Below are 16,330 nucleotides of genomic sequence, written 5' to 3'. Positions count from 1 at the left end.
TCAGGAAACAACAGGTGCTGGAGAGGATGTGGAGAAATAGGAACACTTTTACACTGTTGGTGGGACTGTAAACTAGTTCAACCATTGTGGAAGTCAGTGTGGCGATTCCTCAGGGATCTAGAACTAGAAATACCATTTGACCCAGCCATCCCATTACTGGGTATATACCCAAAGGACTATAAATCATGCTGCTATAAAGACACATGCACACGTATGTTTATTGCGGCACTATTCACAATAGCAAAGACTTGGAACCAACCCAAATGTCCCACAATGATAGACTGGATTAAGAAAATGTGGCACATATACACCACAGAATACTATGCAGCCATAAAAAATGATGAGTTCATGTCCTTTGTAGGGACATGGATGAAACTGGAAACCATCATTCTCAGTAAACTATCGCAAGGACAAAAAACCAAACACCACATGTTCCCACTCATAGGTGGGAATTGAACAATGAGAACACATGGACACAGAAAGGGGAACATCACACTCTGGTGACAGTTGTGGGGTGGGGGGGAGGGGGAGGGACAGCATTAGGAGATATACCTAATGCTAAATGATGAGTTAATGGGTGCAGCACACCAGCATGGCACATGGATACATATGTAACAAACCTGCACATTGTGCACATGTACCCTATTAAAGTATTAAAGTATAATAATAATAAAAAAATTCTCATAAATCTTTTACAAATTTTAAAAAAAAAAAAACAAAAACGTATAAAACTGCTTTGGTAACTTTCTTATTTGTATGTCTCCTAGATCTGCAGTCATAGGAACAAAAGGAAACGTAGAATTCAGGCTAAGGGAGAGGGTAAGAGAGTGCCTCTGCTTTATCCCATGGCTTCTCCATGGCTTGGTTTTTGCAGGTCTGCCAATTAGTGCCATCCTTTCCAATGTCCCCATCCAATTAAAATACTGACTAAGGTAGCACTGCTTTCAAAAGTTCTATATCCCACTATATTATAAGTAAGTGAAATGACAGTTTAGTGGGGAAGAAATAAGAGAAAATGGATAGGCTAAAACGATACACACTCCTCACCATGCTGCCACACTTAATATGCTCCTCAGCCTTCCTCTGATGGATGCTAACTCCCCCACTGTCTTCCACTGTACTTTGATCAAGACGTCTGAGAAAAGAACAGTTCCCTCTCTGAACTCTACTAAAATATACACACCGTAATGAGTAATTTCTCCAGTAAAAGAAAGGAAATAATAGTGCAGGTGAAGTTTGTGGTCACATATGGAAAGGAAAGAAAAACCAGGCTCAATTCCAGAATGTCTGCATGTCAGAGTGAGATATGTATGTATAACGCATCTCTGGACACAGCCAGCACCACCGTCCTCTGTCTCCACTTTCTCATCCAACATAGGCTTTAATGTGGAAGTTCTGACATCTGCATTTTACAAATGAAGAACCTGGGGCCTATAAAACTTACATTGCTTGTCGGAGGTGATATAACTAGTTTTTCCAGTGTGGAGGGCAACAGACACTAGTTCAGTGAAAAAAACAATCAGTTATAATAGTTTATGGGAAACTTTTAAACTTTGAACTTACGTGCTTCTATCGCTAAATCCCTAAGCATATAAAATGCACAGGTTAAAGATAAAACTGCTTACAGTACTTTAGATATTTTACAGGCTTTAAAATTTTTACACAGAAGTTCACATGCAAAATTGAAAAATATATAGTTGCAAATATTTGCATTAAAAAGTCATTATAGAGGTATTTTCAGATTTCAACAAAATTAAGACTACACACTCTAAGCTATTGGCTTGAACTATTCATGCCAGAAACATTCTGTCTCTGTATGTTCACTGCTAGATCATCAAATACAGATTTTTAGGTGATTAGTACAGGTTCCTCAAATATAATTTTGTATCATGGACCTTAATGATGACTTGCATAGCAAAGTTAGATTAATAATGAAAAGTGAATAATATTTTACACATAGAATTATTTAAAATTATACTTAAAAGGGACTTAGTCTAATTTAATTTTGTTACAAAAAAATTCATTTTATTGTTCCATATCCTGTTTTGGGGATTTTTATAATAATTCTCAACAATCTTTTACAAATTTTTTTTAAAAAAACAAAAATTTGGCCAGGGGCAGTGGCTCACACCTGTAATCCCAGCACTTTGGGAGGCTGAGGTGGGTGGATCACCTGAGGTCAAAATTTCAAGACTAGCTGGGTTAACATGGTGAAACCCTGTCTCTACTAAATATACAAAAATTAGCTGGGCATGGTGGCAGGCACCTGTAATCCCAGCTACTTGGGAGGCTGTGGCAGGAGAATCGCTTGAACCCAGGAGGTGGAGGCTGCAATGAGCCAAGATTGTGCCATTGCGCTCCAGCCTGGGCAACAAGAGAAAAACTTCGTCTCAAAAAAAAAAAAAAAATTACAGAACTGCTTTGGTAACTTTCTTATTTGTCCCTTAGTCTATTTTAAGTATTAAACTATGAAAGTTCATTTTAATTATCCATAGTCATGTCTATAGGATTATTTTAGAAAGAGAGATAAGGCCCGGTTTAAATTCGTTCAGCAAACTGTGAAAGCAAGCTTTATGTTACACTTCTAATCTAGAGCAAGAATTTCAAATCATTCCAAATTATTTTACATGAGTTAGTGAGCATTGGATAAAGTCAGAAAACTTTATACTATGTATAAATGGCCGAGCCAATAATATAATCCGTAAGTCTACATTTAAGCTATCTACAAAGAGGTTATTTTAAGTGATAAATTTTCTTTTTGAGTTTGCATATTAAATCTGAATTTCAAGAAAACATCAAAGGTTTTTTTAATTCAAGTATGCTCCATGTAGCAGTTGGGACATACATTAAAAATTATTGTTTATGTGAAATTCAAATTTAACTGGGCATCATATATATAACTTGGCAACATTACTCTCTACTGGAAAGTCAACTACAGTGCAGTGCATACAGACCCTTTTGGCCTGGCCAAATGAGAGTTCCCGGGATTATTTACACTCTCCAATTTCTGACTGAGATTTGCCTCAATAAACTCTATTTTCTAACTGCACTATGTGACAATAGTAGTGTTTGTCCATGACTCCTTTAGACAACATGAGAAAAAGAACAGATTTTTCCCACTGTAATAATCTGAGTACAACCAAAAAAGATTTTTTTTTTTTCTTTTTTGAGACAGGGCCTCATTCTTTTTCCTAGGCTGGTGTGCAGGGGCGGCGATCTCTGCTCACTGCAACCTCCACCTCCGCCTCCCAGATTCAAGTGATTCTCCCAACTCAGCCTCCCAGGTAGCTGGGACTACAGGCACCCACAACCATGCCTGGCTAATTTTTTAACTTTTTTGTAGAGACAAGGGTTTCACCATGTTGGCCAGGCTGGTCTTGAACTCCTGACCTCAAGTGATCCACCCAACTTGGCCTCCCAAAGTGTTAGGATTACAGGCGTGAGCCACCACAAAGAGAAAATATTACTGACCATGGATACAGATCTGAGTTCTGTTACTCTACCAGTTATCTGTCCTTGGGCAAATATATGTAACTCCTTGGGCCTTAGTTGTCCTGACTTCAGTAGCCCCCTACAGCATTAACATTTTGCAATTCCATTATCCTACGTGAACTAAAATTTGCCTAGTTCTTGATAACTGAGGTCATACTTGCACATTTTGGAAGCAGAGGAAATAACAAACTCTAAGTTAAAACAAACCAAGGGACTAGCTAAAAGATGGTCCTGATATTTAATTAAAATGCATAGTTTCAGAAGAAATGTTAGCCACAGGTTAAAAATGCAGCTGAAATAATTTCATAAACAATAGCTGTTATTTGTCACCCACAAATAAGTTTAAATACCTGTCATTCAGTAGACATTCAGTAGTACCAAATTACTTTTGAGACCACTAAAAAAGGCAGTGGACTGTTTAACTTGCTAGACTCTTGTATGGTACCTCCAAGAAACTCTAAAGTAGTCACAAATCCAGTGAAAGCTATCTATGCACAAAGGACAAATCCACATATTCTCCAATTTTTTTCCCCTAATTCTATTTCCTAATAGATTTTCCAAATTCTTTGTTTTAAATAGCATTTCTCTGCACAAAGAATCTGTAATGCTAGCTCATTGTGCCTTCAGTGTAACTAACATGCAGCTATTAAAGACAGTGACAATGAATGCATTTCCCTAGTTAAGTACCATGCCCTCTTATATCTGAATGCCAGGCAGTGCTTTCAAATGATTAAATAACCTGTTTAGGGAGATAAACAATTGACTACCAATATCTTTAACATAACATAAAAGTAAACAATCTTAAATTACACCAGTGGACAAGGATTGTGGCTTTGTAGGGTTGCCACATAAATATAAGAATTTTATTAGATTTGAAATTCAAATTTCATATTTGGAATAAACTTACAAAAAGTATTATATATTTGAAATTCAATTTTAACTGGGAAAATCATACTTTTATTTGACAAACCTGACAGTTCTATTTGGGATACCTAATATGAGACGTTTGCTCATTAGCATTTCCCCAGTGCTAATGAGTTTTATTGGTTTCTATTTTTTTCCTAGAGGCAAGAGGCTCTACTATTATAGCACACACATAGATAACTTTCCAGCCGTAATTTCACTTATCATTAATATCCTCCTGCTTTTAACAAATCAGATACCTACTATTTAAACTAGTCTACAGAACATACATTCAGAAGATAAACATTTTACCTACCTGTGGGTAAGGTATGAGAAGGCCATATAACAAAATATTTCTTTCTTTTACTTCCTTTGCAAATTCTCTAATCTGCATTAGGTTTTCCATTTTCTGACTGGGGGGTACTAATTTAAAATCAAGAAAATGAACCTGCAAAATATAAGAGACAGTATTTAGAATATCATTCCCTTCAACTTTCTCTGGAGGGAAAAAACATTAAAGAAGCTCAAAACCCATATGATTACAATATTGCAATAATCTTTATTAACTTTTGTTAATTTCTAGTTGTGCTTCAAGCCATACTTAAGATCGATGAATCCACCTTCATAAATACAGATGTAGTAAACACTCACTGAGAACACGAGGTTGAAAAAACAAATGCTAATACTCTATTTTGCTTAGAGTCAAATACATAAAGTATGTGCGTTTTCATCATTCAACTTAATCATAATTTTTAACTGAGTGAGATAGAAATGCAGTATTACATATACTAAGAAATTAACAATATAAATAAAATTCAAGAAGAGTGATTATCCAGTTACGTAAATTAAGTTTTTTAAAAGAATCTCTTTCAGTGTGATCAATAATTGTCATCTCTAACATATAATTATTTCTTAAACTAAGAGGGCTTTTATAGAGACTATTTTTAAGCAGTTAGGTTTTTCTTGAAAATATTCTAGTGATCATTTTTAAAACATTTTTAAAATTTTTACTGATACATAATACTTCTACATATTTATGGGGTACTGTGATATTTTGTTACATGCATAGAATGTGTATTGATCAAGTCAGTATATCCAGGCTGACCATCATCTGGAATGTTTATCATTTCTATGTTTTAGGAACATTTAAAGTCCTCTTTTCTAACTATTTCTAAATACACAATACATTAACTCTTGTCAATCTTGGCCAGGCATGGTGGCTCACTCCTGTAATCCCAGCAGTTTGAGAGGCTGAGGCAGGCAGATCACTTGAGCCTAGTAGTTCGAGACCAGCCCGGGCAACAAGGCGAAATGCTGTCTTTACAAAAAATACAAAAGTTAGCCAGGCATGGTGGCATGCACCTGTAACTCACTACATACTCCCATGCCAGCTGGACTAAGGAACGATACTGCTGCTTAACGTTAAAAAGTCTCAACATACTATTTAACTTTTTGAACTACAGAATTACCTTTGTTACTTAGATGCCATCTACAAACTGACTTATTTCTATGTTATCCCATCAAGCCAACTACTTAAATTACAGGAAAACTTTAAGACATTAAAGAGACATTGGAGAAGTATTTACATGGTCTTTTCATGAATTAACTTAAACACAGATACAGAACTCAACCTTATGAAATGCATAATTAGGTTAACAAAATTCAAGCATGAAGAAGTAGGATGCATCTCAAAATTCTCTTTACCAGATGCAAAGGCCTGATGACGACATGAAAACAGAAGACAATCTCCTGCAGATGTTCTTCCTAATACCATGAAACTTAAGCATATACTTTACATAGTGCTACTAAGTTTGAACTTCTAAAATATACCAACTACTTATGTGTTCTAGGAAAAAAAATTCGGTTGTTACAAAATCACAATTGTAATTTAAAAAAAACAGCAGTTTTATATAACCACAGCAGAGGGTTGCAAAATGATAACTCAAGAGAAACGTAAATGTTTTTGCCTTAATAAAATAAACTTACAGCCAGGACAGGCTTGCATCCATTGAAATACAGCCAAACATTTCATATAGGTTGAGTACTGCAGATTTGCTTATAGATACACATCAAGTAGATTTTTTGTGTGTCTTTTTGTACCGTCCACTAATTCACTACATAGAAATTACAGTAAAACAGTATTTCCCATGCAGCGTGACATTTCTAACAGTTCTTTCTCACATATACATAAAAAAGATAAGGCTATCCTTCTGCCCTCCAAAAAAGAATATCTAATTTCATTTTAATGAAAGGTAGCCCATTTACTCATAGACTGGTAAACTGCTTAAACATTTAACATGTGGTCAGCCTCATGGCTTTGTGGGTGGGCGAAGTTTCTGGCTCTCAGTATTTGGAAAAGTGTCCTCTGTGCCTTGTATGTCTTTACACTCAGCTCTATGCAAGCTTTTTGTTTGTCTAGCAATCATTTAATAGATTCCTGGTCCCAGATGAATTCCAGTTAACTTTTTATATTTTAAAATGGGATTTTTTACTTCTGAGAACAGATACATTAATTAAAGGACTATAAGTAAGTATCCAGCACGAGGCTCTTTAAAACCCCACATTTAACACTTTCGTCTCATTGCAGAGTCTATGTTCACAATAAAAGGCACGCGAAGCGAGTCAGGATTGGTGGTATGCGGGGAAATAGTCTCTGTTTATTTCACTAAGAAGAAAGTCAATTTCCAAAGCTTAAGTATATACCTAAATAATGCACTGCTTAATGCCCACCAAAGTGGAAAGAAGGATGGTCAAAATGAAACTTCTTATTATGAGTTAGAAAGAATTGGTAGATAAACCAGAGAGATTCTTTGAATCTACATAATAGCTGCAAAATTATCAACATGTGCATAAAAAAGTAAATTGTGTTAATAAGACCCAAAATCTTCAAAATATCACTTTTCAAAAGAAATATAATGAATCTAACAACTGATGAAACTAGCCAATACTAAACAGGTCAAAGTAATAGTTGATCTGAAGGATTAGAAAAGATTTTAGAAAAACTATCTTATTTCAACTATTTAAGAATTAGATTCTATTAATTAATTTAATAACCTATGCTTAAAATAAGCTTCTAATGGTGAACCACTTCATTGTAGAACAAAATTAAATCAGAGTCATCATCAAAGTCAACTCATAATTCTGATGAATAGAAACTAAATTATAAACTATCATGGAAACTCAAAGCAAATGTTTAGCAACTCATTGGTAAATCTTCACAAAATAAAATACCAGCAAAACTAAATGGAGAAATAATGGCATTTAACAAAAGGTAGTAAACAAAACATATTGCATTAAAACATTAACCACTGAAAATATTTAAATATTTCTTTTGATTCAAAGAATTAAAAAGCAAATGAATTTCATATCAGTACAAATGTTACAAGAGTATACACTGTTTCAAATCTTTATTCAAAAGATCAAAGTAATGAAACCAGAAATTCACATTTTAAACAGTTAATAGGAAAACCTAACTTCAAAAGTATTTTAAGTCATAAAATAAACAGTTTTTCAAATTGTTTTACAAGGTGGTCTCTCTTACAAGAACATCACTTTAACACTGTTGTATTATGGCACAATTATCTCAACATTACATACATCTACAATTACCTTAACATCTGTAACAAATTTTATAATCAAAAGTTAAGAACAATCCCACTGATTAATATAAGGCATTGATTTGTTTAGCTAACTATAAAACATAATTCTATGTTCATTTACTTTCTCCAAGAAAACTGTCAGAGTATAAATCGCCAAAGAAGTTACAAAAAAAAAGCAGGTATACGCTTCTTCAAAATTTATCTGAGTTTACAGTATCATATTTTAGTGAATTGTCAATATTTCATTTTACATTATAAAAACTATTACTGCTTAGGCCGGGCGTGGTGGCTCACGCTTGTAATCCCAGCACTTTGGGAGGCCGAGGCGGGCGGATCACGAGGTCAGGAGATCGAGACCACAGTGAAACCCCGTCTCTACTAAAAAATACAAAAAAATTAGCCGGGCGTGGTGGCGGGCGCCTGTAGTCCCAGCTACTCGGAGAGGCTGAGGCAGGAGAATGGCGTGAACCCGGGAGGCGGAGCTTGCAGTGAGCCGAGATCGCGCCACTGCACTCCAGCCTGGGTGACAGAGCGAGACTCCGTCTCAAAAAAAAAAAAAAAACAAACAAACAAACAAACAAACAAACAAAAAACTATTACTGCTTAAGCATCAATCTGTAATTATTATTAAGGTTCTCTGCAGGCCATGTAGGCATGTGTTACTTGTCATTTTTTAAAAAAAATACTAAACAGTTTTAGAGTTTACTTCACAAAGAGGACTTCTGCATTTAGGCCAACTACTATAAGTCCATCATGCTACTTTTAATCTATAAGAATTGATTCTGTTTTATGTATCTACTTTTGCAAGTTTTTAAAAATAAATATATTTAATGTATTTCAAAGGCAAAGTAATCTTTAAAAAAAAACTTTTTAGAAGATGAGGTATTCAGAATACACAGAAAAAAAAATATTCAAAGACATGACCAAGATGCCTGTAAGGCAGGTATACACTGTACCCAAGTCATTAGAATAGCCTCCACCAATTCATCCTGTACCTTCTCTTAGGTGCGACCCAAATCATTAAAAGTCTTGGTAATTAGTAATTATTTAATAATCTCAGGAACAACAAATTCGCAAAATAATCTTAGGTTTCTTTGAGCCCAGGAAATAGATAATCTAATAATCAAAATCAATGTAGATATATAAGATTAACATCTTACACATATTTATTCTGAATTTGTCATTAAAAATGTGAAAATATATGAAGAACTGTGCTAAGAAATGTAAAAAGAATGATCATAGACAAAAAATATAATAAGAAGTTACAGTTACAGTTCTTCCAATGAAAAACTGGAAGGTCACTTTTGCTTTACTTTGTTGGGCTATTCTGGATTAAAATAAAATGCCAACTTAACATTTTATTTTGAACAGATTTTTTTTCCATGAAGGTACATCATGGGGTAAAGCAGACTCAATTCAATGGTCGGCCAAATAAAACAGAGTCTACAAATGCACTGTACACTTGAGTAGCCATTAGCCATATACTGCTACATTTAAATTCAAATTTATTAGTATTAAAAATAAAACTCAGGTCATCAGTTTAGCTATATTTCAAGAGCTCATAGCCTCAGTTAGATAGTGGCTACCACATATAAGAGAAATACAACTTTTTGTTAATTTTCACATTGGCAGATAAGATTTATAAGTTTACACAACATGATGTTCTGAAGCATACATTAGTTATGGAATGACTAAATCTATACAATATACATATGTATGGCCTCATAGTTCTCACTTTTGTGGTAATATTTTATATCCTCTCAGAGTTTTTCAAGAATGTATTAATTGTAGTCAGACTGTACAATCAATCTTTTATTCCTCATTGAAGTGAAATTTTATAATCTTTGACATTTCCCTAACCCTCTACTATCTGCTGCCATAGTATCAACTCTTTCAGATTCCACATGAGCAACATCATTATTTGTCTTTCTGTGCCTGGCTTACTTCACTTAATATAATGTCCTCCAGATTCATCCATGTTGTTGCAAATGCCAGGATATCCTTCTTTTTCATGGCCAAAGAGTATTTAATTGTGCATGTATCACATTTTCTTTATCCATCCATTTGTGGATACTTAGGTTGATTCCATATCCTAGCTATTGTGAAAAATGCTGCAATGAACATAATAGTGCAGATATCTCTTTGAAATAATGATTTCATTTCCTTTGGATATGTAGCTAGTAGTGGGGTTGGTAGACGACACATTAGTTTTATTTTTAATTTTTTAGGAACCTCCATACTGCTTTCTATAATGGCTGTGGTAATTTACATTCCCACTAACAAGGGAATGTAAGGGTTCCCTTTTCTCCATATTGTTGTCAACACTTATCTTTGTCCTTTTCATAACAGCCATTCTAATAGGCATGAGGTGATATCTCATTGTGGTTGTGATTTACACTTCCCTGATGATTAGTGATATTATTTTTTCATATACCTATTGGCCATCTATTTCCTTTTCGGACATGTCTATTCAGGTCTTCTACTGTTTTGTTAATATCTTGTTTTCTTGATATGGAACCAAGTTTTTTTGCATAATTCTGATATTAAGCCCTTATGAGATGTATAGTTTGCATATGAGATGTATGTATAGTTCGCATATGAGATGTATAGTTCCTCTCATTCTGTAAGTTGTCTCTTCATTTTTCCTCAGCTGTGCAGAAGCTTTTAAGTTTGATGTGACCCCAACTTGTCTATTTTTGCTTTTGTAGCCATTACTTTTGGAGTCATATCAAAAAATGATTGCCCAGATCAATGTCATAAGGCTTGTCTCCTATGTATCTTCTAGTAGTTTCATAGATTCTAATCTTACACTTAAATCCCTAATCCATTTTGAGTGGTTTTTGTATATGGTGTGAGATAAGGGTCTAATTCCATTCTTCTGTGTGTGGATATTCAGTTATCCCGACAACATTTATTGAAGAGATTGTCCATTCTCTATTGTGTGTTCTAGGAAATTTTGTCTTAATCAGTTGGCTATAAACACGGGATTTATGGGCATTCTATAACATTCCATTTGTCTATGTGTCTTTATATACCAGTACTATGTTGTTTTGGTTACTGTATCTTTGTAGTATATTTTGAAGTCAGGTAATGTGATTCCCTCCAGCTTTGTTCTTTTTCCTCAATATGGTTTTGGCTATTCAGGGTCTAGCAAAAGGTTTTCCAATTTTTTTAGCCCTTCAGAAAAACTAACTCTTACTTTTGTAGATCTATTCTACCATTTTCCTACTATTCCATTCATTTCTGCTCTATATTGTTTCCTTCCTTCTCCTAACTTCAAGACTTAGTTTGTTGTTTTTTCTAGTTCCTTAAAGTGAAAAGTAGGTGAAATGAAATATTTCTTCCATTTTTGATGCAGGTGTATGTTACTATCAACTTCCCTGTTAGAACTGCTTTTACTGTATCCCATAGATTTTGGTATGTTAGGTTTCCATTTGTTAGTCTCAAGGAATTTTTTAATTATAACTTTAAATTATTCATTGACCCTCTGGTTTGTCAGGATGATGTTTAATTTCCATGTATTTGTGAATTCTCCAAAGTCCTCCAGTTCCTCATTTCTAGTTTCATATTTTGTAGTCAGAAAATACTATTTGGTATAATTTTGATCTTAAGTATTTTAACACTTGTTTCATAGCCTAACATAATTTACCCTGAAGAATGTTCCATGTGCAGTTGAGAAGAGTGTATACTCTTCAGCTGTTCAACTCTTGGATTGAATATCCTATGTATGTCTGTTATGTCTATTTGATCAAGAGCGTAGTTTAAGTTCAACATTCCCTATTGGTTTTCTGGTTAACCTGCTCATTGCTGGTAGCAGGTGTTAAAGTACCCTACAATTATTGCATTGCTGTTTTTCTCTCCCTTCAGATCTATTAATATTTGCTTCATATTATATATTTAGGTATTCCAACATTGGTTGCATATATCACAACTGTCTTATCTTCTTACTTGATCCCTTTGACATTATATAATGACGTCTGTTTTTATATTTCTTTGCTAAAAGTATATTTTACCTCATGAATACAGCTACTCCTGCTTTTTTGTTGTTGTTTCAATTTGTATGGGACATCTTTTTCCATCCCTTCACTTTCAGTCTGTGTGCATCCTTACAAGTGAAATGAGTCTCTTTTTGGCAGCATATTGTTGGATTTTTAAAAATCTATTAAGCTACTTTATGTCTTTTGATTGGAAAAATATACTTACATTCAAGATAATTATTGATAGGTACAGACTTACAACTGCCATTTTTGTTCATTGTTTTCTAGTTGTTTTGCCAATTTTTGTTCCTTTCTTCCTCTATCTTCCTTTGTGGCCGAGTAATTTTTTTTAGTGTTATGTTTTTAATTTCTTACTTTTTATTTTTTGTGTATCTAATATAAGTTTTTGCTTTGTGGTTACCATGATGCTTACAAAAACCACATTAAATTGTTTTAAGGTGGTGAACACTTTAACAACAAAAACTCTACATATTTACTCCACTCATTCCTCCATATTTGGTATTTTTCATGTCACAATTTTCATATTGCATATCCTTAAATTTGTTACTATTTTTAATAGGTTTGCCTTTTTGCCTTCATACTAGTGATAAAAATGATTTACACACACCCATTACAGTATGAGTATTGTGGATTTCACTGTATTCTTTTACCGATGAGTTTTATATTTTCAAATGTTTTCATATTATTCATTAGTGTTGTGCTTTTTTTTGGCTTGAAGGATTCCTATTAGCATTTCTTATATATCAGGTCTGGTGGTGATATGCTCCCTCAGCTTTTGTTTGTCCAGGAAAGTATTCATCTTTTCTTCATTTCTGAAGGACAGCTTTACTGGATACACTGTTCTTGGCTGACAGTTTTTTTCCCCCCTTTTAGCATTTTAAATATATCCTTTAGCTTTTTCCTGGCCTGTAAGATTTCTGCCAAAAAGTCTGCTGCTAGCTATATTTGAATTCCTTTATGTTATCTGCTTCCTTTCTCTTGCTGCTTTCAGGATCTTCTTAGTCTTTGATTTTTGATAGTATTATTATATCTTGGAGTCACCTTATCTGGTTTAAATTTGATTGGAGACCTTTGACATTTCTGTACCTGGATATTTACATTGTTCTGTAAAATTAAAAAAATTTGTTATTATTTAAGTAAGCTTTCTATCCCTTTATCTTTTTCTCCTTCTTTAATGCCTGTGACTCAAAGATTGGCTCTTTGGATGCTGTACCATAAGCCCTATAACCTTTCTTCATTCCTTTACTTCTTTTTTCTTCTATTTATTTCAAAATAACCTGTCTTCAAGTTCAGGTTCTTTCTTGTGCTTGGCCAATTCTGATGTTGATGTACTCTATTGCATTTTTCATTCCCTACATTGTATTTTCACCTCCAGGATTTGATTTTTTGAAAATTATTTCATGCATCATCTAGTAGAAGCTAAAAATATTATTTCAATCTCATTACATTTCACATTCTGGTCACTGTTTTCTTCATTTTGTTGAATTGTTTCTCTGTATTTTCTTCAAGTTTGCTGAGCTTCAAGTTTTGAATTCTTTTTCAGAAAGCTCACGTCTCCATTTCTTTAGGGTCAGTCACTTGTACCACATTTTTTTCATATGGTCATGTAATGTTTTCCTGATTGTTCTTGATTCTTGTGGTCATTTGTCAATGTCTGCACATTTGAAGAAGTAGATATTTATCCAACTCTTCACAGATAGGGATTTAGCTTTGCCTGGATAGCTCTGTAGCAGGTGTGACAATGCCAGAATCCTGGGGCTCACTACATCAGTTGTTGCACTGGAACTTGCCAGAATCCAGGGGCTACCTGCTGCTGCTGAGTGCTGTTCAGAGGACTGACACAAGTCTGGTGGTGGTATAAGCTGGAAATTGAGTTTGCCAAGAAAGACCGAAGCCTGGGTCTCTGGGGTCCCACCTGGTGCTGCAGCTGGTCTAAAGGCTCAGTCTGCAGTTACTGGCTTGAAATACAAAGCTGTGGGGATCACCCTGGTGTTGAGTATTATTGTGGTGGGCCAAGTGTTGGGGTTCAAGGTAAAATCTTATGCTCACTTCCTTCTTTTTCCCTAAGTGAACAATGTCTCTTCTCCATTCCATGCTGCCAGATTTGGGGAAGAGTAACACAGGTAACAAACTGTACTTCCTACTCTCTTCAATGCGTATTTTCTTACTACCATGCTACAACCAGGTACTGGAATCTCTCACCTGGTTTCTTTAGCCCTTGTGAAGGTATTTTCACATGTGGATAGTTGTTCAAATTGATGTTTCTGGGGGTGGGGTGACAATCACTGGATGATCCTGCTTTGTTATCTTGTTCGACCCATCCAGAACATGTTATCATGGTAAAAAGTGTTAATGGAAAGGGCTTGTCTAAACAAAAGCAGTGCTTATATATTATGATTTGTGGTCATATATCCCATTAAATATTTTTGATCATTAATTTACACAGCCATACTGCAAAGGAATTTTTATTCCTACCTAATGTTACTACTTAAAATCCCACTGTGAAAAATTAGATCTGGAACAAGCAAAATTACACAGTCTAAGCTAAAACAGACTGAACTTTTTCTTATTTACATAAAAAAATTTCCAAAAATGTGGATGCATATTAAATGTGTAAAAATTAAACACCCAAAATTTAGATGAACCTAGTTTCTGTTTCTACCCAAGGGGGAGTACTAGGGATGAAATTGTCTTTCTACCTCAACCAACTTTTAAAAAGCAAACTATATGAAACAATGTTTAAGAGATACAATGAAGAAATAATCCCTAAGAAACACAAAACAAAGTGAGCTGCACATGTACCCCATCCTACTACCCACAAGAGAGTTTCAGGACATGGTATATGGAGGAATCCAGATTTCATTTCTTTTAATTGAGAGATGAAGTTAAGAATCTGGGGAGACCAAGGTAGGCAGAATAGAGTCACAGGTAGAGTACCAGAGAGGAGAGGGCATCACAGTGAGAGAACTCTATAGAACATCAGAATATCTTCCTCACATAGACAGCAGAGAACTGATCAGTGCACCTATGTGAGAAAATTAGTCAAAGGACTAGAAGGAACAGTACTCAATGCACACACAGCATTGGAAAAATTGGCAATAGCCATGAGCCATACTAGAAAACTTCATAATTAATATGGTTTAAATTTCCCTACCAAAACTCACATTAAAACTTAATTGCCACTGTAACAGTATTAAGAGGTAGGGCCTTTAAGAGGCAATAAGGTCATGAGGGCTCATGAAGGGACTAATACCTTTATCATGGGAATGGATTAGTTACTACAGAAATGTGTTCTTGACGAAAAGAATGAGTTCAGCCCACTTCTCTCTGCCATGTGCACTTGTTCCCACTTTCTTTGCCCTTCCACTAGGGGATGATCTTCACCAACTGTCAGCAGCATGCTCTTGGACTTGCCAGTCTCCAGAATCATAAGCCAAATAAACCACTTTTCTTTATAAATTACCCAGTTCATGTTATTCTGTTATAACACCAGAAAACAGAGTAAGACAATAATTTACAGGGCATTAGGTAGAGTATAAAGAAGGGTCTTCCCTCAGTTGTGGGAAATAATTATCTACACTAAATATACTAGTCCTGCTGAAAGACCAAAAAAACAAGACCCAAATAGATCAAACTGTTTTTAATTACTTGCATCTGGAACAAAGCTCATATTTATAAGAATACAAAAACATCCATCACCTAAGATAAAATTCTCAATGTCTAACAGCTTAAATACCAAACATTTTAAAAAGCAGAAAATATGGCTGATTATGAGGAGAAAAATCAACCAAAACCAACCCAACTGACACCAATATTAGAACTAAAAACATTAAAACAGTTACTAGAACCATGTTCCGTTTGTTCAGACTATAGGAAAGACTGAACATATTAAGCACAGATGTAAAATAGAACTAAATCTAACTTCAAGAGATGAAAACTATAGCATGTGATATTTTTAAAACCCCCACTAGAAATAATAAACAGAAGATTTGATATTAAAGATTAGTAAACTTGAAGACACAGCCATAGAAACGATTTTCAATTAAACAGTAAAAAAAAAAAGGCAAAAATAGGAAATTAAACAGGCCACCAGTGAGATATGGATCATATTTAGTCAGCCTAATACACAGGTAACGAGAGTTGCTGGTAAGTTGGGAAAAAACAGAAAAACATTTGAAAAATTAATGCTGGAAACATTCCTAATTGAATGAAAAATTTAAAACCTATCAACACATCTTAAGTATGCACGCAAAAAAGAAAAATCTTAGGCAAGGAAAGGAGGAAGACACTGTGACCCATAATGACGAGATACATACTTCCTTTTAATCTAACCCAGAA

General features: G+C 34.5%; 1 protein-coding gene and 1 long non-coding RNA gene across 3 annotated transcripts in view; one reads left to right on the top strand and one right to left on the bottom strand.

Annotated features, from left to right (window-relative positions):
- Positions 1–16,330, bottom strand: part of CRPPA (CDP-L-ribitol pyrophosphorylase A) — a 340,764-nt gene that overhangs the window by 138,398 nt on the left and 186,036 nt on the right. Inside the window, exon 9 of the mRNA XM_058446710.1 lies at positions 4,712–4,843. Within this exon, the coding sequence (XP_058302693.1) occupies positions 4,712–4,843 (132 nt within the window). The remainder of the gene's footprint in view (positions 1–4,711; positions 4,844–16,330) is intronic.
- Positions 1–16,330, top strand: part of LOC131384629 (uncharacterized) — a 63,590-nt gene that overhangs the window by 9,837 nt on the left and 37,423 nt on the right. The window lies entirely within an intron of this gene.

The sequence above is a fragment of the Hylobates moloch genome, unplaced genomic scaffold (genome assembly GCF_009828535.3).
Source record: "Hylobates moloch isolate HMO894 unplaced genomic scaffold, HMol_V3 SCAFFOLD_1, whole genome shotgun sequence".
Taxonomy (NCBI): Eukaryota; Metazoa; Chordata; class Mammalia; order Primates; family Hylobatidae; genus Hylobates; species Hylobates moloch.
Note: the sequence above shows the minus strand (reverse complement) of the source record. Positions and strands in the feature narration are given on the sequence as shown.